Source organism: Manis pentadactyla, chromosome 11, assembly GCF_030020395.1.
Source record: "Manis pentadactyla isolate mManPen7 chromosome 11, mManPen7.hap1, whole genome shotgun sequence".
Classification (NCBI taxonomy): domain Eukaryota; kingdom Metazoa; phylum Chordata; class Mammalia; order Pholidota; family Manidae; genus Manis; species Manis pentadactyla.
The window spans coordinates 122,371,507-122,395,641 of record NC_080029.1 but is presented as its reverse complement, the minus strand read 5'-3'; the positions used below and the strand labels follow the sequence as shown (position 1 = coordinate 122,395,641).

Sequence of the window (24,135 nt, the reverse complement as noted above, 5' to 3'; positions counted from 1 at the left end):
TTCAAATTTATACTTCCCATCAACTGCTTTTTTATCAGTCTCATCAACATTGATTTATTATTCAGATTTTTAATCACATTCATGTTTTTATTGTCTTATTAAGAGCTTTAGCATATTTTCATATTTATCGTCAGTATTTTAAAGTTTTCTTACAAACTTTAACCATTTTTCTACTGAAGTATTTATCTTACTGATTTATAAGACTCGTTATTAAGAATATTAAGTATGTGTTACCAGCATAGTTTATAATTTGTTTAGTTTTATGATGTATTTTGTCATATTACAGGTTTTCTTTATTTTTCATTATAATTTTTATATTCTATATTATACGCAGTGTATTTCATAACATATATCATATATGATACATAATATTATAGATAAAATAATTTGCTTTCAAATAGTTGTCCTGGCAACATTTGCCAACTAATACATTTTTTCCTTGCTCACTTGCGGTAATACTTTAAATTCTTATATGGTATGTTTGTCTCTTTTATGATTCCCTGTTCTTTCTACTGATCTAGCCATCTAGACCAACATATGCACTGTTTTATTTATTATAGCTTTATAATAAAGTTTAACATACTGTAGGACAAGCTCCCTCATAATCTTTTTTTTCTTTTTTGGGTCTGTCAGAAAAATCTTATTTGTTAACTTTTTTTTTTACTGAAGTATCATTGATAGTATTATGTTGGTTACAAATATGCAACACAGTGGTTCAACAGTTACCCATATTATTAAATCCTCATCCCTTGTAGTGCGGTAATGATCTATCAATGTAGTAAGATGTTACAGAATCATTGACTCTAATTTCCGTGCTGTACTGCCATCCCCATGACCAACCTATATTGTGATTGCAAATTAGTGTGCCCCTTTATCCCCTTCCCCTCCCACCCTTTCCAGTCCTTCCCCCTTGGTTACCACTAGTCCATTCTCAGTGTCTATGAGTCTACTGCTATTTTGTTCCTTGTATTTTGCTTTGTTTTTATACTGCACAAATAATATCATTTGGTATTTGCCTTTCTCCACCTGGCTTATTTCATTGAGTGTAATACCCTCTAGATCCATCCATGTTGTTGCAAATGGCATGATTTCTTTTCTTTTTATTGTTGAATAATAAGGTATATATTATCATGTATATAAAAGGTACCACATCTTTATCCATTCATCTATTGATGGACACTTAGGTTGCCTCCTTATCTTGGCTATTACAAATAGGGCAGCAACAAATCCTCATAATCTTTTATTTCTAAAAGTTATTATGACTATTTTACACTTTTATTCTTTTACATAACTTTCATTTAAATTTCTACTGATACATGACATGCATACTGAAAATGAACTTCTATAGCTAGTTATTTAAATTACAAAGGCAATTTAAAAAGCGATTCAAGGAAAAGTCTTTCACTTCCTCCCATAGAAACCCTGGTGCTATTCCCCAGAGGTAACTACTTTTTTGAAATTATAAATCTGATGAGAGAAATTTTTTAAAAGGTAATCATTACCTTTTTATTAGATGAACCATAGAGACATTCAGTTAAGTTCTGGAAAATAAAAACACTCTGGGATTTTATTTGGATATAATGAATTAATAATTTAGTTGCATATTTGAATTTTGCCATCTTTATAGTGTTACTGGTGTTACCTTCTCCCATCCAGGAAAGCTATGCTTTTTATTAAAGTCTTTTCTATGTCTTTTAATTAAGTTTCAAAATTATTTTATTTATCCTACATCTTATGAAGTTTATTCCTAGGCTAAAAAAATGTACATATATATGTAAAAACATAACAGACCCAACAAGGATAAGTCATATGTTTTGTAAGACCAGTGACTTAACAGGGAGAGAGAAATATAAGGAGTGAGATGGTTTGTGTGAGTGGTGTGTGTACATGATTATAAATCAGAGATTTTTACTTTTATTATACTTTTATGCTGATTATTATTTGTAGGGGCTAATTTTTTTCATATTTATCTTTTTTTTTTTTTTGAGAGGGCATCTCTCATATTTATTGATCAAATGGTTGTTAACAACAATAAAATACTGTATAGGGGACTCAATGCACAATCATTAATCCACCCCAAGCCTAATTCTCATCAGTCTCCAATCTTCTGAAGCATAACGAACAAGTTCTTACATGGTGAACAAGTTCTTACATAGTGAATAAGTTCTTACATGGTGAACAGTACAAGGGCAGTCGTCACAGGAACTTTCGGTTTTGATCACGCATTATGAACTATAAATATATTTTGGAAAAATTTAAGGAGAATGGGTATTATGTCTTCTCTGTATGTCTGATAAAACTCCGAGGTAAATCTGTCTGGCCTGGGGGTTTTGTTCTTGGGTAGTTTTTTAATTACCGTTTCAGTTTCTTTGCTCGTAATTGGTTTGTTTAACTTGTGTTTCTTCCTTGGTCAGTCTTGGAAGGTTGTATTTTTCTAGGAAGTTGTCCATTTCTTCTAGGTTTTCCAGCTTGTTAGCATATAGGTTTTCATAGTAGTCTTTAATAATTCTTTGTATTTCTGTGGAGTCTGTTGTGATTTTTCCATTCTCATTTCTGATTCTGTTGATGTGTGTTGATTCTCTTTTTCTCTTAATAAGTTTGGCTAGAGGCTTATCTGTTTTTTTTATTTTCTCAAAGAACCAGCTCTTGGTTTCATTGATTTTTTTCTATTGTTTTATTCTTCTCAATTTTGTTTGTTTCTTCTCTGATGTTTATTATGTCCCTCCTTCTGCTGACTTTAGGCCTCATTTGTTCTTCTTTTTCCAGTTTCGATAATTGTGACGTTAGACTATTCATTTGGGATTGTTCTTCCTTCTTTAAGTGTGCCTGGATTGCTATATACTTTCCTCTTAAGACTGCTTTCACTGCGTCCCACAGAAGTTGGGGCTTTGTGTTGTTGTTGTCATTTGTTTCCATATATTCCTTGATCTCTAGTTTAATTTGTTCATTGACCCATTGATTATTTAGGAGCATGTTGTTAAGCCGCCTTGTGTTTGTGAGCCTTTTTGTTTTCTTTGTAGAATTTATTTCTAGTTTTATACCTTTGTGGTCTGAAAAGTTGGTTGGTAAAATTTCAGTCTTTTGGAATTTACTGAGGCTCTTTTTGTGTCCTAGTATGTGGTCTATTCTGGAGAATGTTCCATGTGCACTTGAGAAGAATGTGTATCCTGTTGCTTTTGGATGTAGAGTTCTATAGATGTCTATTAGGTCCATCTGCTCTACTGTGTTGTTCAGTGCTTCCGTGTCCTTACTTATTTTCTGCCCGGTGGATCTATCTTTTGGGGTGAGTGGTGTGTTGAAGTCTCCTAGAATGAATGCATTGCATTCTATTTCCTCCTTTAGTTCTGTTAGTATTTGTTTCACATATGCTAGTGCTCCTGTGTTGGGTGCATATATATTTATAATGGTTATATCCTCTTGTTGGACTGAGCCCTTTATCATTATCTAATGTCCTTCTTTATCTCTTGTTACTTTCTTTGTTTTGAAGTCTATTTTGTCTGATACTAGTACTGCAACACCTGCTTTCTTCTCTCTGTTATTTATTTATCTCCGCGCTTATTTATCTTTTATACTTTAAAATACTATTATAATACAAAACTCATTGTAGAAAATTTTGGACAGCTCAGACCAGTATAAAGAAAAAAGATTGCCTTTGATATACCATGCAAAAATAAACACTGTTGACATTTTGATTTATGGCACTTTCTTCTGGATATATTTCAGTATGACCTTAATTGTATTAATAGAATTTCAGTGTATAATCTCCAACAACTATATTTTATGAACATATAATCGAATAATAATCTATTCTGTATTTACTATGTTGGATTTCTGTGTTGGATTTTTTTTCCCATTTGTTATCATAAACAATTTTTTTGGGAAACCTTTTATATCCATATCTTTTCACAGCAATTTGCTTGAAAGCAGATTTCTAAAAGTAGATGTACTAGGACAAAGGATGTAAACATTTTTTTAAGGTTGTAGAAGTAACACAAAGTTCTTTTTGTTTTTTGTTTTTTGGTGTCATTCATACACAATCACATGAGCAACATTGTTGTTACTAGATTCCCCCCATTATCAAGACCCCGCCACTACCCCATTATAGTCACTGTCCATCAGTGCAGTTAAGATGCTCTATAGAGTCACTACTTGTCTTCTGTGTGCTAACTGCCTTCCCCATGCCCACTCCCCCAACATTATGTGTGCAAATCATAATGCCCCTTATTCCCCTTCTCTCTCCCTTCCCACCCTCCCTCCCCAGTCCCTTTCCCTTTGGCAACTGTTAGTCCATTCTTGGGTTCTGTGAGTGGGCTGCTATTTTTGTTCCTTCAGTATTTGCTTTGTTCTTATACTTCACAAATGAGTGAAATCATTTGATACTTGTCTTTCTCTGCCTGGCTTATTTCACTGAGCATAATACCCTCTAGCTCCATCCATGTTGTTGCAAATGGTAGGATTTGTTTTCTTCTTATGGCTGAATAATATTCCATTGTGTATATGTACCACATCTTCTTTATCCATTCATCTACTGATGGACACTTAGGTTGCATCCATTTCTTGGCTATTGTAAATAGTGCTGCAATAAACATAGGGGTGCATATGTCTTTTTCAAACTGATCTCCTGCATTCTTGGGGTAAATTTCTAGGAGTAAAATTCCTGGGTCAAGTGGTATTTCTATTTTTAGTTTTTTGAGGAACCTTCATACTGCTTTCCACAATGGTTGAGCTAATTTACATTCCCACCGGCAGTGTAGGAGGGTTCCCCTTTCTCTGCATCCTAGCCAGCATTTGTTGTTCCTAGTCTTTTCTACATTGGCCATCCTAACTGGTATGAGATGATATCTCATTGTGATTTTAATTTGCATTTCTCTGATGATTAGTGATGTGGAGCATCTTTCCATGTGCCTGTTGGTCATCTGAATTTCTAGTAATACAAAGTTTTATAGGAAATAAAATGTGAGGCGAATGTGCTAACTGCTATACTATGGAAATGGGACGGTATAGGAAAAATGTAAAGAATAAAGTTAAATGACTCATCATCTCACTTATCAAAGATAAACTCTATTGAACTTGCGATATATAATTCTTCACACTGTTTTTTTTCTCTGTGAAAGTATATATGTGGTGTGTAAATTTTTATAGCCATGAGAAGGAATGGAATATTGAGAAACTAAATGAGGTGTGGATTAAGATCAAATAACTTCATTCTTATGCTTTGTGCAGATCAGGATGGCTCCTTTCTTTTACACCTCATTTACCCTGTGCTCACTAGATCTTATTTATTGATTAAATAAATAAATAAATAAATAAATAAATAAATAAAGAGATGGGAAAAAAAAACCTGATAATAAATACACAGATATCAGAATAAAAGAAAAATGAGAGAAAACTTTCTTTCATGTTTATTCATGATCTAATTGTAAGTTCTGATAAGCAGAAGTTGACGATATACACATATATGCTGATAAGAAAAGTTAGAAAAGTATTTGATCCGTAAGGCTTATGTCAACAAGTGCGTAATGTAAAGGTAGATCTTATTTTAAAGGTAAATCAGCTTTTAATGTATATCTTTTTAACCACTTTTTCTCTAGCTACTGAAGTGAAACCTGATTAGGCTGTAGACTCTCCCCCTACTGGGTAAGAATGGGGAGAGGAACAGAAAACCTAAACGCTGGGCTTGAACAGTCACAGATGCCATTAGGGCTGTTGCCGGGCCCTGACTGTTATCTTTAAATCCTCCTATGTGTTCTCCACAGGGAGCATTTCCAGCTCGTTTGAAGAAAGTGTTGATTGTGGGAGCGCCCATGTGGTTCCGAGTGCCCTATTCCATCATCAGCCTCCTGCTGAAGGACAAAGTCCGGGAAAGGGTAAGGCATGCTAGCTTTATTTTATTTGGAGGTGGATAGATAAATTCCCATCTCTACGGTTGAAACGTGTCAATTAATTTTCTGCCTTCAAAAAAAATCCTCCTGGCTTGTCTCCTAGAGCACTTTGTGTTTCTGTTAGTACATTCACTTATATTCTCTGCTATATTCTTTACTCAGCTCAGTATAGGCTGCGTCTCTTACTGCATTATTAAGTTCCTTGAAGTTAGGAACTAGACATAGTTTGTCTGGCACTCACCCTCCATAGCACCTTTCGCAAAGATAGTACTGAAGGAATGTGTCCTGTGGGTAACTTAGGGATAACCACTAGTTCCAAAGTTTAGGCTAGAGGCATACAGGCCTTTAATATTTAACAACTTCTAATATAAGTGCATTAGTTGAACTGGTGTTTAAATTTGTTCAATTGGAAATACCAATGGTCCCTTTGACCAGCAGGATGGTGGAGGAAAGTCTCTCACTCTTACTCCTGTCATTCCCTCTTGAAACAGCTTGTTCCTAACTTCAAATATTTGTCAAAAATTATCTTAATTCTGTTATCCCCTGAGTGTGCCAGGACTAAAAGATGATTTCATTCATTCATTCATTCATTCATTCCTCACCCTTGAAAGAAAGGGCATTTGAAACACATAATAATGTAATAAAGTTGTTGTGAAATAATATCAGCGGTTTTTGTAGTGTAGGATTATGAGGTTATATTAATAATTACAATGCAGATCTTTATAGCTGAGGCACCTTGGGTTAGAGAGGGGAAACTGAAGATGTTTGCCTTTGTAGAACTACTTAGGACCTAGGAGAGGTTTTCCTGTGATAATATGATAACTCCTTAGGCAAGTTCTTGCACTTGAGTTATATACAAGTATAAGTGCATGTATAAACTCCAAAGATACTTTAAAATATATTTATAGATTTTATATGTAAGTTCCCTTATTATAAATAAAAATATTAAAAATTGAGTGAGGTAGTCCTTCCCCTCAAGGAGCTCATGATTCTGACTGAGAACACAGAGATATGTGCAGAGGCTACAGCGCTACAGGAGCAGAGAGGAGAATATCACCTCGGGCAGGCAGGGACGGCTGTGTGGGAGAGGCGAGCTCTGTGTAGGCTGGTCCTTGGGGAGGCTGAGGAGGCAAAGTGGGCATTCCAGGAAGAGGCAATAGCAAGAAGACAGCATTCCCATTCCACGCGGATTCCACGGAGGACCAACCGGACTATTTAGTCTAGTATGGTTGTGTCCAGGCAGAGAACAAAATTTGCTGCTATGTTCACTTCTGTAGGTTTTCCCTGGGCTACCCTGCTTCTGGGTAGCCTGTCTTGTCTTGCTTAATCGAACCTACTTTGAGAAAATTCATACCAAGATGTGAGTAAAGCACGCTGACAGGCTTAGAATTGTTTGCCTCAGTATGGAGGTGACAAAAATAACGACTACCTATGCATTCTTAGTCCAAAAGGTAAATACCTGAATGAGATAGTGTTGGGAAGCTTTGTATAAAGCTTTTGTTACATGGTAGTTCCTTTCAAAAGGTTTGTAAGAGGACCCCTAATTCCAGAAGTGAATTTGATACACATCCTGGGAAGTCATTCCTTTGGGAAAAGGAAATTCACAGGACTTCAACCCCAGGCAGATGAAAGGCACTCTACGTCTCTTACAAGTATACCAAATATTTCAAGCAAATCTCATCCTGTTCTCCAAACCTAATAAAAGCACATTTGTTCTTTACCTTCACTATCTATATGCCCCCCTCAACCCCATGTACTCACATGGTTCTTTCTGGCCTTCTAGATTCAGATATTAAAGACATCTGAGGTCACACAGCACCTGCCCAGGGAGTGCCTTCCAGAAAATCTGGGTGGGTACATCAAAATTGACCTCGCCACTTGGAATTTCCAGTTCCTACCACAGATGAATGGCCACCCAGATCCCTTTGATGAGATCATCCTATTCTCCCTCCCTCCTGCCTTTGATTGGGACTCGGTGCATGTTCCAGGTCCTCATGCCATGACCATCCAAGAATTGATGGACTATGTTAGCACCAGGCAAAAGCGGGGGATATATGAAGAGTATGAAGACATCCGTCGTGAGAACCCTGTTGGCACTTTCCACTGTTCCATGTAAGTAGGAAAGGTTTGGGCCAAGATTGGTTATCCATTGATACCTCTGGTAACAGCAGAGTCTCTGTTGTCCAAACAGAGATTCCTCTTGCTTTGGTGTTTGTTGGCAACATCCTATGTTCTGACATTTCTGAAGATCTTTGGTATCAATAAGGGAACCCTGTAATAACAGGCACTGTTTTTTGATATTATATGAAAATGCAAGTGTTTTTAGGAAACAACCCCCAAAACATAGGCTTTCTATTCCTGTCTTCACTATGATCTCTGGTCCTTTCATTTGGGCAGTTTCTCCGTAGAGCATTTATAGTATAACATTGTTTTCTAAGGGGGAGTGTTTCTGGTGCATTTAAAGTAATCCAGTCAGTGCAACATCTTCCTATGTTGACAGATAGTAACTGCATTAGAGGGAGTAAGGATTTAAGAATATTGGTAACTGTTGAACCACTGTGTTGTATACTTGAAACTAGTGTAAGATTGTATATCAACTATACTTCAATTAAAAAAAGCAAAAATAAATAAACATATACATAAATATGTAAATAAAATAATCCAGTCAATAAGAGAAAAGAGTTGCCTCTTAGGAATTTAGCCTTTTGGGATTTCCTTCTATCCACATCCTACCACAAAACCACCTATCTAATTTATAACTAGTTCATAACTACTTGATAACTATTGTTGGCAATAGAGCATAGTTCATTCCTTTCAGTCCATTCTTGGGTTCTGTGAGTCTGCTACTGTTTTGTTCCTTCAGTTTTTTTCTTTGTTCTTATACTCCATAGATGAGTGAAATCATATGATACTTGTCTTTCTCCGTCTTGCTTATTTCACTGAGCATAATACCCTCTAGCTCCATCCATGTTGTTGCAAATGGTAGGATTTGTTTTCCTCTTATGGCTGAATAATACTCCATTGTGTATATGTACCACATCTTCTTTATCAATTCATCTACTGATGGACACTTAGGTTGCATCCATTTCTTGCCTATTGTAAATAGTGCTGTGATAAACATAGGGATGCATATGTCTTTTTCAAACTGGTCTCCTGCATTCTTAGGGTAAATTTCTGGGAGTGGAATTCCTGGGTCAAATGGTATTTCTATTTTTAGTTTTTTAAGGAACCTTCATATTGCTTTCCACAATGGTTGAACTAATTTACATTCCCACCAGCAGTGTAGGAGGGTTCCCCTTTCTCCACATCCTTGCCAACATTTGTTGTTGTCTGTCTTTTGGATAGTGGTCATCCTAACTGGTGTGAGGTGATATCTCATTGTGGTTTTAATTTGCATTTCTCTGATGATTAGTGATGTGGAGCATCTTCCCATGTGCCTGTTGGCCATCTGAATTTCTTCTTTGGAGAGGTGTCTGTTCAAATCCTCTGCCCATTTTTTAATTGGGTTATTTGCTTTTTGTTTGTTGAGGTGCATGAGCTCTTTGTATATTACAGATGTCAACCCCTTATTGGGTATGTCATTTATGAATATGTTCTCCCATACTGTAGGATGCCTTTTTGTTCTACTGATGGTGTCCTTTGCTGTACAGAAGCTTTTTAGTTTTATATAGTCCCACTTGTTCATTTTTAATTTTATTTCCCAGTGGAGATATATTCATGAGGAATTTGCTCATGTTTATATTCAAGAGAGTTTTTCCTATATTTTCTTATAAGAGTTTTATGGTTTCATGACTTACATTCAGGTCTTTGATCCATTTTGAGTTTTCTTTTGTGTATGGGGTTAGACAACAATCCAGTTTAATTCTCTTACATGTAGCTGTCCAGTTTTGCCAACACCAGCAGTTGAAGAAGCTGTCATATCCCCATTGTATATCCATGGCTCCTTTATCATATTTTAATTGACCATATATTCTTGGGTAAATATCTGGACTGTCTGTTTGCACTGGTCTATGGGTCTGTTTTTGTGCCAGTACCAAATTGTCTTGGTTACTGTGGCTTTGTAATAGAGCTTGAAGTCAGGGAGGGTAATTCCGCCTGCTTTATTCTTCCTTCTTCGGGGTTGCTTTGGCTATTTGGGGTCTTTTATCATTCCATATGAATTTTAGAACTATTTGCTTTAGTTCATTGAAGAATGCTGTCGGTATTTTGATAGAAATTGAATCGAATCTGTAGATTGCTTTAGGCAGGATGGCCATTTTGACAATATTAATTCTTCCTACCCAAGAGCATGGGATGAATTTCCATTTATTAGTGTCCTCTTTAATTTCTCTTAAGAGTGTCTTATAGTTTTCAGGGTATAGGTCTTTCACTTCCCTGGTTAGGTTTATGCCTAGGTATTTTATCCTTTTTTATGCAATTGTGAATGGAATTGTTTTCCCAATTTCTCTTTCTGCTAGTTCATTGTTAGTGTGGGAATGCGACAGATTTCTGTGTGTTAATTTTGTATCCTGCAACTTTGCTGAATTCAGATATTAGTTCTAGCAATTTTTGAGTGGATTCTTTAGGGTTTTTTATGTACAATATCATGTTCTCTTCAAACTTTGACTTCTTCCTTACCGATCTGGATGCCATTTATTTCTTTGTGTTGTCTGATTGCCGTGTCTAGGACCTCCAGTAGTGTGTTGAATAAAAGCAGGGAGAGTGGCCATCCCTGTCTTGTTCCCGATCTTACAGGAAAATCCATCAGGTTCTCACTGTTAAGTATGATGCTGGCTGTGGGTTTGTCCTGTATAGCCTTTATTATGTTGAGGTACTTGCCCTCTATACCCATTTTGTTGAGAGTTTTTATCATGAATGGATGTTGAATTTTCTCGAATGCTTTTTCAGCATCTATGGAAATGATTATGTGGTTTTTGTCCTTATTTTTGTTGATGTAGTGGATGATTTTGATGGATTTTCAAATGTTGTACCATCCTTGCATCCCTGGGATGAATCCCACTTAATCATGGTGTACGATCCTCTTGATGCATTTTTGAATTCGGTTTGCTAATATTTTGTTGAGTATTTTTGCATCTATGTTCATCAGGGATATTTGTCTGTAATTTTCTTTTGTGTGGTGTCTTTGCCTGCTTTTGGTATTAAAGTGATGCTGGCTTCATGGAATGAGTTTGGAAGTAATCTCTCATCTTCTATTTTTTGGAAACCTTTAAGGAGAATGGGTAGTATGTCTTCTCTAAATGTTTGATGAAATTCAGCGGTGAATCCTTTTGGTACAGGGCTTTTGTTCTTGGGTAGTTTTTTGATTACTGATTCAATTTCATTGCTTGTAATTGGTCTGTTTAGTTTTTCAGTTTCTTCCTGGGTCAGTCTTGGAAGGTTGTATTTTTCTAGAAAGTTGTCCATTTCTTCTAGGTTATCCAGTTTGTTAGCATATAGATTTTCATAGTATTCTCTAATAATTCTTTGTATTACTGTGGTGTCTGTAGGAATTTTTCCTTTCTCGTTTCCTATTCTGTTTATGTGTGTAGACTCTCTTTTTTTCTTAGTAAGTCTGGCTTGGGGTTTATCTATTTTGTTTGTTTTCTCACAGAACCAGCTCTTGGTTTCATTAATTTTTTTCTATTTTTTTTTTATTCTTCTCAATTTTATTTATTTCTTCTCTGATCTTTATTATGTTCCTCCTTCTGCTGACTTTGGGCTTTGTTTGTTTTTCTTTTTTCTGGTTTCAATAATTGTGAATTTAGACTATTCATTTGGGATTGTTCTTCCTTCTTTAAATAGGCGTACATTGCTATATACTTCCCTCTTAGAACTGCCTTTGCTGTATCCCACAGAAGTTGGGGCATTGTGCTGTTGTTTTCATATGTCTCCATATATTGTTTGATCTCTTGTTTTAATTTGGTCATTGATCCATTGATTGTTTAGGATGTTGTTAAGCATCCATATGTTTCTGAGCCTTTTTGTTTTCTTTGTACAATTTATTTCTAGTTTTATACCATTAATGATCTGAGAAGTTTGTTAGTACAATTTCAATCTTTTTGAATTTACTGAGGCTCTTTTTGTGGCCTACTCTGTGGTCTATTCTGGAAAATGTTGCGTGTGCACTTGAAAAGAATGTATGTCCTGCGTCTTTTTGGTGGTGAGTTCTGTAGATATCTGTTAGGTCCTTCTGTTCTAATGGGTTGTTCAATGCCTCTGTCTCATTACTTATTTTCTGTCTGGTTGATCTGTCCTTTGGAGTGAGTGGAGTGTTGAATTCTCCTAGAATGAATGCATTACATTCTATTTCCCCTTTTAATTTTGTTAGTATTTGTTTCACATATGTAGGTGCTCCTGTGTGGCGTGCATAGATACTTATAATGGTCATATCCTCTTGTTGGATTGACCCCTTTATCATTATTTAATGTCCTTCTTTATCTTGTGTGACCTTCTTTGCTTTGAAGTCTATTTTGTCTGATACAAGTACTGTAACACCTGCTTTTTTCTCCCTATTAGTTGCATGAAATATCTTTTTCCATCCCTTCACTTTTAGTCTGTGTATCTTTGGGTTTGAAATGAGTCTTTTGTAGGCAGCATATAGTAGGGTCTTGTTTTTTTATCCATTCAGTGACTCTGTGTCTTTTGATTGGCACATTCAGACCATTTATATTTGGGGTGATTATCGATAGGTATGTACTTATTGCCATTGCAGCCTTTAGATTCATGGTTTCCGAAGTTTCCAGGGTAACTTCCTTAGTATCTCAGAGTCTAACTTAACTCAGTATGCTAAAGGTTCTTTTTTTTTCCCTCCTTTTCTTCTTCCTCCATTCTTTATATATTATGTATCATATTCTGTACTCTTTGTCTTTTCCTTTTTATTACCTCTGGTGACAGCTATTAAACCTTAGGAATACTTCTGTCTATTACAGTCCCTCCAAGGTACACTGTAAAGATGGTTTGTGGGGGCTAAATTCTCTCAGCTTTTGCTTATCTGGAAATTGTTAATCCCTCCTTGAAAGTTAAATGATAATCTTGCTGGATAAAGTATTCTGGGTTTGAGGCCTTTCTGCTTCATGGCATTAAATATATCATGCCACTCCCTTCTGGCCTGTAAGGTTTTTTGCTGAGATGTGTCTTATGACAGCCTGATGGGTTTTGCTTTGTATGTGATCTTATTCCTCTTTCTGGCTGCTTTTAATAGTCTTTCCTTATCCTTGATCTTTGCCATTTTAATTATTGTATGTGTTGGTGTTGTCTTCCTTGGGTCCCTTGTGTTGGGAGATCTGTGGGCCTCCATCGCCTGAGAGACTATTTCCTTCTCCAGATTGGGGAAGTTTTCAGCAATTACTTCCTCAAGGACACTTTCTATCTCTTTTTCTCTCTCTTCTTCTTCTGGTACCCCTGTGATACGAATATTGTTCCATTTGGGTTGGTCACATAGTTCTGTCAGTATTCTTTCATTCTTAGAGATCCAATCTCTGTGCCTCAGCTTCTTTGTATTTCTCTTCTAATTTCTATTTCATTTACTGTCTCTTCCTCCATATCTAATCTGCTTTTAATACCCTTCATTGTGTTCAATGATTGGATCTCCGTCCTAAATTCATTCTTGAGTTCTTGAATATTTTTCTGTACCTCCATGAGCATGTTAATGATTTTTATTTTGAAATCTCTTTCAGGAAGATTCATGAGGTCAATTTCATTTGAATCTTTCTAAGGTGTATTCATAATTTTGCTTTGAACCAGGTTCCTTTGACATTTCATAATTTGTCTATGGTGCTCTCTAGTGCCCAGAAGCTGTACTCTCTGGAGCTGCTCAGCCCCTGGAGCAATATTGGGGGTCGCAGGGGAGCGTTGTTGGTGCTTGGGGGGAGGAAAGAGCTCTTTCCTGCTTCCAGGCTGCTATGCCTGTCTACACTCCCAGGACCAGTGGGCAGAACACACAGGTGGAAGCCTCTCTGTTTTGTGTTTGTACCTACTGTAAGCGGGGCTTCCCTCTGGCACGCCTGATGCCAGGGCAGTGTTTGCCAGTTAGCGCACCTGACCCAGGTGCAGGCTAGCCAGGAGGAAGACAAAGGCAGGCTGTGTACCATGGTGGGGGGCCTTGCAGCTTCATAGCCAGTCAGTGGGATGGAGCACCTGAAGATCATTTAAGCTCCCAACGTTGTGGTGCAGAGTGCACCCGGACAATTTCGTCTACCTGTCCTTTCTCCTGAGCAGTAAGCTCTGTGCAATCCCTGCCCCTTTAGCAGCCCTCTTGCGTGTAGGAAGTCTCTCAGACAGCCCACCCAGATCAGCCAGATATGAATCCCTGTTTTCCACAAGCAGCTGGGATCTCTGTCTCTCCAGGTATTCTGCCTGTCTTAGCTTTCCCACCACACTGAATCACCAGAGCCCCATGCAATGTAGGTTTGTGCTCCCAGAGCAGATCTGCAGGGCTAGGTGTTCAGCCGTCCCCGGCCTCCACTCCCTCCCGGCTCTGTTTCTCTTCCTCCTGCTGGTGAGCTGGGGTGGGGGAGGAGCTTGGGCCCCCCGGGTCACAGCTTTGGTACATTACCCTGTTCCATGAGGTCTGCTGTTTTCTCCAGGTGTGTGCAGTCTGGTGCAGCCTTCTTTCCTGTTGCTCTTTCAGGATTAGTCGTATTAATTATATTTTCATATTATATGTCATTTTAGGAGGAGGTCTCTGTCTCACCTCTCATGCCACCATCTTTAATCCAATCTCCTCCAACATAATTGTCATAATTTTTTATTCAATCAGTAGTCACTGTTTATTTTATGTTATTTTTTAAATTAGGAGCTAAGTGAGCTTCTGTGGAATGATGAAACATGTTAAATCTTATTAAGTCTAATTTTTTTCTTCTGAAGTTAATTACCTCATTTTTTTATTGCTTTTAGTTTTCTATACCTGTCTTTGTTTTTTCCTCATGTTTAGTCCGATTTATTTTGCACTATCATTATTTTCCTAATGGTCAGGTATGTCAGATAATCAGTTGATTCCATTTTTTCCCTGGAGATCTCCATTCCAGAACTTTTTGGTTTTTTTGCTCAAGTGTAAACAGGTTGCTTATTGTCCAGATTTGCTCCTCAGCTTTCACCTTAAGATTTTCCCTCTCCACTTTCGTCTATTGGCTCTTGTTTCCTGGGGGCCCCCTATCTTCTTTGTTTACTTATATTTCATTATAATAGAGCATAAAATTCTACATTGGAAATAATGTTACCTCAGATTTTTTAAAGCAATCCCTTTGCAGTTACTAACAATGCTACTAAATAGTCTGATGTTAATTCCTTCTCAAGTCTTGGTAAATGATCATTTTTTTCTTGTTTGGTTGTTTTTAGGTAATCCCTTTATTTTTCCACTTCAAAATTTCACAGTGATGTGCCTTCATGCAGGTCTTTTTCTTCATTCATTTTGTTGGGTGTTCGATAGGCTGTTTTACTCTAGGTTTCTAGGACTTCTTAAAACATTTTTTTCAGTTCCCTCTTTATATTATGTCATTTCTCTGTAGAATATTTCTGTCATTCTGGTTGGATCTCCTAAAGCTAAAGCAAGGAGTGACTAACTTTTTCTTAAGTGGCAAGGTAATGTATCTTTGTTACAAAGGATACTCAACTCTGCCGCTTTAGTGTGAAAGCAGCCATAGACAATACTAAACTGATGGGCTTAGCTGTATTCTCATATAACCTTCGTCTACAAAAACTGGTGACCCAGCTGTAGTTTGCTGACACCTGTCCTAGAATCATTCTCTTATGTTCTTAAATTTTGTCATATTTTTCATTGCTTTGACATTAAAAATATATATATTCTGGGAAATTTACTCAAGTTTTTCTCATCTCTTCCATTAAAATTGTTATTTTGGATATTTTTAATTTCCAAGGCTTGTCTTCTTGGTCCTTTTTCATAGAATCCTATTCTTGTTTCATCTATACAGAATATTTTTCTTTTTGAGGATATTAATTATAACCTTTTAGAACTAATTTACTTGTATTCACTCTTTTGTGCTTTTTTACCCTTGTGTATTTGAATCAGTCTCTTTTGTGTTAGAGGCTTTCCTTAATTATCTGGAAATCCATGGCTGTTTACACTTAAGAGTGGGGTCCTTCAAAACTGTTTGGAAGTCCTGTTTGTGTGGGTGAGCTTCAAATGAGGATGATCAGCTGGCTTGTTGTTGGTGTATACTCCAAATGACAGAACTTTTATGTAGGGCCATTCACTTTTCCCAGAGAGGAATTCTACATACACTCTCTTGCCTGGTAGGGTCCAAGCCTAGATATGAGTAGAGGACAGTGAGAATGGAGCAGGGGATTTTCACTATCATTCAAATTTTCACTTATTCCTGTTTTCAGTCCTATGTCTTACTTAGCTTTCTAGGGTGTGGGAGTTCGGAGAGTGAATCATTGTGTGTCTCTGTAGATACCCCCCTCTGGGGATCCTAGCTTTTCTGCACTTGGCCAAATCAGCTAAATTCTTCTATCTGTTTTCTCTTTGCCAAAATGGGTTGAAATTTTTGTCTGCTGATGTCTCTGCTGTCCCTTTTTCAGTTTGTCCTGAGTAGCTTCTTTATTATCATTTTAGTGAGGCTGCTGGTTGGAATAGAGTCGTGTCGTTAATGTACTGTGTTAAACTGAAACTTAAGAGATTTATTTTGAATGTCTTGAAAAATGAGTATTAGAAAATTTTATTTAAAGTTAGGGTTTTTTTTTTAGTGCTGTACGCTTATTCTCTCTCCTTTTTCTCTTTTGAACGGAAATATCCTTATTTCCATAATAATAGATACTTAGCATTAAAAATGTTAAACAGTACAAAATTACATAGACTAGAAAATTAAAAGCTCCATGTCTCCACTCCTAATAGTAACTGACACCCAACTTTGCAGTCCCAGACTTTGTACATACATACTGCCCCCACTTTCTCTTTTTCTTTATTTTAGTTTGTCTGTTTCATTTCCTACAGGTCTCCAGGAAACCTTGAGAAGAACCGCTATGGGGATGTACCCTGCCTGGACCAAACTAGAGTGAAGCTTATAAAACGAAGTGGCCATACTCAGGTAGACATATTAATGCCATCTTTCTGGAGCACTGAGGGAAATTTAAGCTTATTTCAAAGTGTATAGTACTTAATACTATAGTAGAAAGAACATGGATTCTCAGTCAGAGAGATAAGGTTTGAGCTTTAATTTTGTTATATACTAGGCTGTTACCATAGTCAAGTCCCTGTATGCCCATCTCAAAGTACTAAGTGGAAATTAAATGAAATATTTTATGTAAATGCTAATAGTACAAGATCTGATATATCTTAGGTGCACAGTAAATGCTCAATTATTTCTCCTTTTACTCTTTAGCTGTAAAATCATAGTAATATTATTCATCATATTAGTGAGTATATGTGCATTGTACAAAGCAATTCTGATTACAAGGGACCTCTGATTTTTCCATCTAGGCAATCTGAAAAAAATTTGGGGTATCCAGTGTATACATGAATATCTGGGAATAGAGATGAAATGGTCAAATGATTACATTATTTAATGTATTAATTTAATTATATCTGTACATATTAAAAGTTACATATAAGTGTAGCTGTCTAGTGAAAATGTTCTTCAGACGCTTCACATGCACCTTTAACATCAGTCAGTGTCGTTGTCCTCATTTGAGTCAATCTAATACAGTTTTCCAGAGCACATCCTTTTTAATTCCTTTTAAGTGCATGGTATTGTCATTGAAAACTTTGTCCTAAACCAGAAAATCTATTACAATAACATTAGCATAGTTTTCTCTTTTCATTCATCCTGTATCTCATGGATGCTCTGTAGCACGGTCATTTACTTATTCCTTTTCAAGTCCTCTTTAATATAACTTCTTTACAGCAACATCCAATGCTTATAATTTTGAGGTCAACAAAAGTGCTACATTTCTTCTTTTTCCTTCTGATGTACTGATTCTGTCTGGTCACCTCTAGGAAAAACAGCATTGATCGAATTGCTATTCAATGTAAAGGAATTTAAATAGTGCACCTTTAACATAATACTCATTTTGTTATATCCCCTCTTTTTTCTGAGGGATAATTTTTGGGAAAAGTCATTGCCTTGTAGTTGGGCCTATATGGTACATGTGTCGGACCCTAGAATCATGGTTTCACTCTCTTTTTACCATACTGTTCTCAAGCATATAAACCTGTCCAGGACCTTTATAGAGGGTTTTCCTGCAGAAGCGTTAGCTGAAAGCCTGAGTGACTAAGGGCACATTCATCAGTATTATTGGAATTGTCATAGTATATGCGCTGAAGGAGTGGGTATAACAGTTGAGTTGGGACTCTGGAGTCAGAGGTATTTGTATTTATCTATTTTGTTGACTGTTCTGTCTCCAATACCTGGAACAGTGCCTGGCATGTATCAGACATTCAGGGAATTATTTATGAACAAATGAGTGAATCCTGGTGTGCCAATATGAAGATCATCATTTGAGTTATAATCCCTCTCATTACTACTAACACTGATAGAAGCTTTATTTCCACAATAGATGGAGGATTCAGGTTTATTAGTAAATCGTTCACCAGATTTGCTCCTGTAATTATAAAACAGTTAGTCATAGTTGGTATTAAACCTGGCCCATAATGTGCTATGTGTGGTTTGGTTCTCTCTGCTATTTCAGTTTGCCCCCAAATCTATGCCTTTATCTCTGAGCTGATTTACAGTTTTAGTACCTGATGATTCTTCAGAAACTACTCATTTTAATTCACAGTGCTCTCAAAAAGACAAGGATACTAAAAGCTGGTATCCTTAGTTATAAATAAAAAATAAGTCCCTCTTGACTTGGATCAAAGATGGTGGCATGAGAGGTGAGACAGAGGCCGCGTCCTAAAACCACACATAATACAAAAATATAATTAATACAACTAATCCTGAAAGAGCAGCAGGAAAGAGGGCTGTACCAGACTGCATACACATGGAAAAAAGAAAAGACCTCACAGAACAGGGTAATGTACCAAAGCCATGGCCTGGTGGGACTCAAGCCCTTCCCAAACCCCAGCTCAACAGCAGGAGGAAGAGAACTGGAGCAGGGAGGGAGTGGAGGCCTGGGACTGCTGAACACCTAGCTCTAGAGATCTGCTCTGGAAGCACAAACCTACATTGCATGTGCTCTGGTGATTAGGGGGTTTGGAAACCTAAGACAGGCAGAATACCCAGGGAGACAGATTCCAGCCACTTGTGGAAAACAGGGATCCATATCAGGCTGCTCTGGGACAAAAGAAAGGCGGGCAATCTGAGAGCCTTCCTAACAAGGAAACCCTTAGCAAGAGGGCTGCTAAAGGGGCAAGAATTGCACAGAGCTCACTGCTCAGGAGATAGGACAGGTAGGCAAAATTGTCTGGGTGCACTCTGCCCAGCAGGTTGGGAACTTTCACGATCTTCAGGTGCTCCAGCCTCCTGGCTGGCTGAGCAGCTCCAAGGCCCCCCTCCATGATACACAGCATGCTGCACCTTCCTCCTGGCCAGCCTGCACCTGGCTCGCAAACCGGCAAACCCTGCCCTGGTGTCAGGCCACCCAGAGGGAAGCCCTGTCTACAGCAGCTACAAACACAAAGCACAGAGACTTATACCTGTGTGCTCGTCCCAGTGGTTCTGGCAGTGGAGACAGGCATAGCAGCCTGGAAGCAGGATAATAGCTCTTTCCTCCCCTCAGGCACCAACTCTGCTCTCCTGCGACCCACGACATTGCTCCAGGGGCTGAGCAGCTCCAGAGAGTAGCGTACCTCAGCACTAGAGGGCACATACAAATATAAAACGTCAAAGGAACCTGGTTCAAAGCAAAATCCTACATACACCAGATAAAGAGTCAAATGAAACTGATCTCATGAGTCTTCCTGAAAGAGATTTCAAAATAAAAATCAAGCATGCTCATGGAGACACAGAAAAATATTCAATAACTCAGTAATGAATTCTGGTTGGAGATCTAATCATTATGGAACACAGTATCAGAAATGAAACATACAATGGAAGGTTTTAAAAGCAGATTAGATAAAGTGGAGGAGACAAATGAAAATAAATTAGAGAAGAGGAAGACAAAGAAGCTGAGGCACAGAGAGAAAAAAGGATCTCTAAGAATGAAAGAATACTGAGAGAACTGTGTGACCAATCTATACAGAACAATATTTGTATTATAGGGGAACGAGAAGAAGAGAGACAAAAAGAGATAAAAGGGTCTTTGAAGAACTAGTTGCTGAAAACTTCCCCAGTCTGGGAAAGGAGATAGTCTCACAGGCCATGGAGGTGCACAGATCTCCCGATACAAGGGACCCAAGGAAGACAACACCAAGACATATAATAATTAAAATGGAAAAGATCAAGGAAGACAGATTATTAAAAGCAGTCAGAGAAAAATAAGATCGTATGCAAAGCAGAACCCCTCAGGCTGTCATCAGACATCTCAGTAGGAACCTTACAGGCCAGAAGGGAATGGCATGATATATTTAATGCAGTGAAGCAGAAGGGCCTGGAACCAAGAATACTTTATCCACCAGCAAGGTTATCATTTAAATTTGAAGGAGGGATTAAACAATTTCCAGATAAGCAAAAACTGAGAGAATTTACCTCCCACAAACCATCTCTGTAGTGTATTTTGGAGGGACTGTTATAGATGGAAGTATTCCTAAGGTTGAATAGTTGTCACCAGAGGTAATAAAACCACAGTAAAGAAAGTAGAACAGTTAATTACTGAGCAAATGCAAAATTAAATCAGCTGCACCCGAAGTCAGTCAAGGGATAGACAAAGAGTACAGAATATATGATACCTAATATATAAAGAATGCAGGAGGAAGAAAAAGGAAGAGAAAAAAGAACCTTTAGCATGTGTTTATAATAGCATATGAAGTGAGGTAAGTTAAACTCTTAGATAGTAAGGAAGTTAACCTTGAAACTTTGGTAACCAAAATGGCAATAAGTACATACCTATCAATAATCACCCTAAATTTAAATGGTCTGAATGCACCAATCAAAAGACATAGAGTCACTGAATGGATAAAAAAACAAGACCCAACTATATGCTGCCTACAAGAGACTCACCTTAAACCCAAAGGCATACACAGACTAAAAATATAGGGATGGATAAAGATATTTCATGCAACTAATAGGGAGAAAAAAACAGGAGTTGCAGTACTTGTATCAGACAAAATAGACTTCAAAACAGAGAAAGTCACAAGAGACAAAGAAGGACATTATATAACAATAAAGGGGCCAATCCAACAAGAAGATATAACCGTTGTAAGTATCTACATGCAACAAAGAAGCACCTACATATGTGAAACAAATACTAACAGAATTAAAACGGGAAATAGAATGCAGTGCATTCATTCTAGGAGAAATCAGTGCTCCACTCACTCCAAAGGACAGACCAACCAGACAAAAAATAAGTAAGGAGGAGATAGATGCGCTGAATGACACATTAGAACAGATGGACCTAACAGACATCTACAGAACTCTACACCCAAAAGCAGCAGAATACACATTCTTCTCAAGTGCACATGGAACATTTTCTAGAATAGATCATATACTAAGCGACAAAATTAGCCTCAGTTAATTCAAAAAGATTGAAATTGTACCAACCAGTTTCTCAGACCACAAAGACATAAAACTAGAAATAAATTATGCAAAAAACAAAGGAAAACACTAAAAACACATGGAGGCTGCACAACATGCTCCTGTATAACCCGTGGATCAATGACCAAATAAAAACAGATCAAGCAATATATGGAGACAAATGACAACAGTAATTCAACACTGCAAAATCAGTGGTACGCAGCGAAGGCCATGCTAAGAGGGAAGTATATTGCAATACAGGCCTACGTCAGAAAAGAAGAACAATCCCATATGAACAGTCTAAACTCACAATTAACAAAACTAGAAAAAGAAGAATAAATAAGGCCCAAAGTGAGTAGAAGGAGGGACATAATAAAGATTAGAGCAGAAATAAATAAAATCAAGAAGAATAAAACAATAGAATCAATGAAAGCAGGAGCTGGTTCTTTGAGAAAATAAACAAAAATAGATAACCCCCCCAGCCAGACTTATCAAGGAAAAAGGGAGTCTACACACATAAACAGAATCAGAATTGAGACAGGAAAAATCACTATGGACACCACAGAAATATAAAGAATTACTAGAGAATACTATGAAGAATTACATGCTAACAAACTGGATAACCTAGAAGAAATGGACAGCTCTCTAGAAAAATACAACCTTCCAAAGCTGACCCAGAAAGAAACAGAAAATCTGAAAAGACCAATAACCAGCAACGCAATAGAATTGGTAATCAAAAATCTACCTAAGAACAAAACCATTGGACCAGATGAATTCACCACTGAATTTTATCGAACATTTAGTGAAGACCTAATACCCATCCTCCTTAAATATTTCCAAAAAGTAGAAGAGGAGGGAATACTTCCAAACTCAGTCTATAAGCCCCGCATCAAATAGCAAAACCAGGCAAAGACACCACAATAAAAGAAAATTACACACCAATATCCCTGATGAACATAGATGCAAAAATACTCAACAAAATATTAGCAAACTGAATTCAAAAATATATCAAAAAGATCATCCATCATGATTAAGTAGGATTTATTCCAGGGATGCAAGGGTGGTATAACATTCAAGAATCCATCAGCATCATCCACCACATCAACAAAAAGGACAAAAACCACATGATCATCTCCACACATGCTGAAAAAACATTTGACAAAATTAACATCCATTCATAATAAAAACTCTCAACAAAATGGGAATAGAGGGCAACTACCTCAACATAATAAAGGCCATATATGACAAACCCATAGCCAACATCATACTTAATAGCGAGAAGCTGAAAGCCTTTCCTTTAAGATTGGGAACAAGACAAGGACGCCCACTTTCCCCACTTCTATTCAACATAGTACTGGAGGTCCTTGCTGTGGCAGTTAGACAACAGAAAGAAATGGAATTCATATTGGTAAGGAAGCAGTTAAACTGTCACTGTTTGTCGATGACATGAAATTGTACATAAAAAACCCTAAAGAATCCACTCCAAAACTACTAGAACTAATAACTGAATTCAGCAAAGTTGCAGGATACAAAATTAATACACAGAAATCTGTTGCATTCCTATACACTAACGATGAACTGGCAGAAAGAGAAATCGGTTACAAGAGGCCCACCTCAAACCCAAAGACATACATAGACTAAAAGTCAAGGGATGGAAAAAGATATTCCATGCAAACAACAGGGAGAAAAAAGCAGGTGTTGCAGTACTTGTATCAGAAAAATAGACTTCAAAACAAAGAAAGTAACAAGAGATAAAGAAGGACATTACATAATGATAAAGGAGTCAGTCCATGAAGAGGATATAACCATTATAAATACATGTGCACCCAATACAGGAGCACCAACATATGTGAAACAAATACTAACAGAATTAAAGGAGGAAATAGAATGCAATGCATTCATTTTAGGAGACTTCAACACACCACTCACTCCAAAGGACAGATCAACCAGACAGAAAATAAGTAAGGACACAGAGGCGCTGAACAACACACTAGAACAAATGGATCTAATAGACATCTATAGAACTCTACACCCAAAAGCAGCAGGATACACATTCTTCTCAAGTGCACATGGAACATTTTAAAGAATAGACCACATACTGGGCCACAAAAAGAGCCTCAGTAAATTCAAAAGGATTGAAATTCTACCAAACAACTTCTCAAATCACAAAGGTATAAGACTATAAATAAATTGTACAAAGAAAGCAAAAAGGCTCACAAACACATGGAGGCTTAACAACATGCTCCTAAATAATCAATGGATCAATGACCAAATTAAAATAGAGATCAAGCAATATATGGAAACAAATGACAACAACAGCACAAAGCCCCAACTTCTGTGGGATGCAGCGAAGGCAGTTTTAAGAGGAAAGTATATAGCAATCCAGGCCTACTTTGAGGAGGAAGAACAATCCCAAATGAATAGTCTAAAGTCACAATTATTGAAATTGGATAAAGAAGAAAAAGTGAGGCCCAAAGTCAGCAGAAGGAGGGACATAATAAAGATCAGAGAAGAAATAAAGAAAATTGAGAAGAGTAAAACAATAGAAAAAATCAATGAAACCAAGAGCTGGTTCTTCAAGAAAATAAACAAAATAGATAAACCCCTAGCCAGACTCATTAAGAGAAAAAGAGAATCTACACACATCACCAGAATCAGAAACGAGAAAGGAAAAATCAGGATGGACCCCACAGAAATACAAAGAA

At 37.1% G+C, this 24,135-nt stretch overlaps 1 protein-coding gene across 2 annotated transcripts in view; it reads left to right on the top strand.

Annotated features, from left to right (window-relative positions):
- Positions 1 to 24,135, top strand: part of PTPN9 (protein tyrosine phosphatase non-receptor type 9) — a 91,014-nt gene that overhangs the window by 52,841 nt on the left and 14,038 nt on the right. For both annotated transcript variants that reach the window (XM_036907636.2, XM_057488990.1), the window contains 3 exons: positions 5,757 to 5,867; positions 7,666 to 7,994; positions 16,813 to 16,906. In XM_036907636.2, the coding sequence (XP_036763531.1) occupies positions 5,757 to 5,867; positions 7,666 to 7,994; positions 16,813 to 16,906 (534 nt within the window). The remainder of the gene's footprint in view (positions 1 to 5,756; positions 5,868 to 7,665; positions 7,995 to 16,812; positions 16,907 to 24,135) is intronic.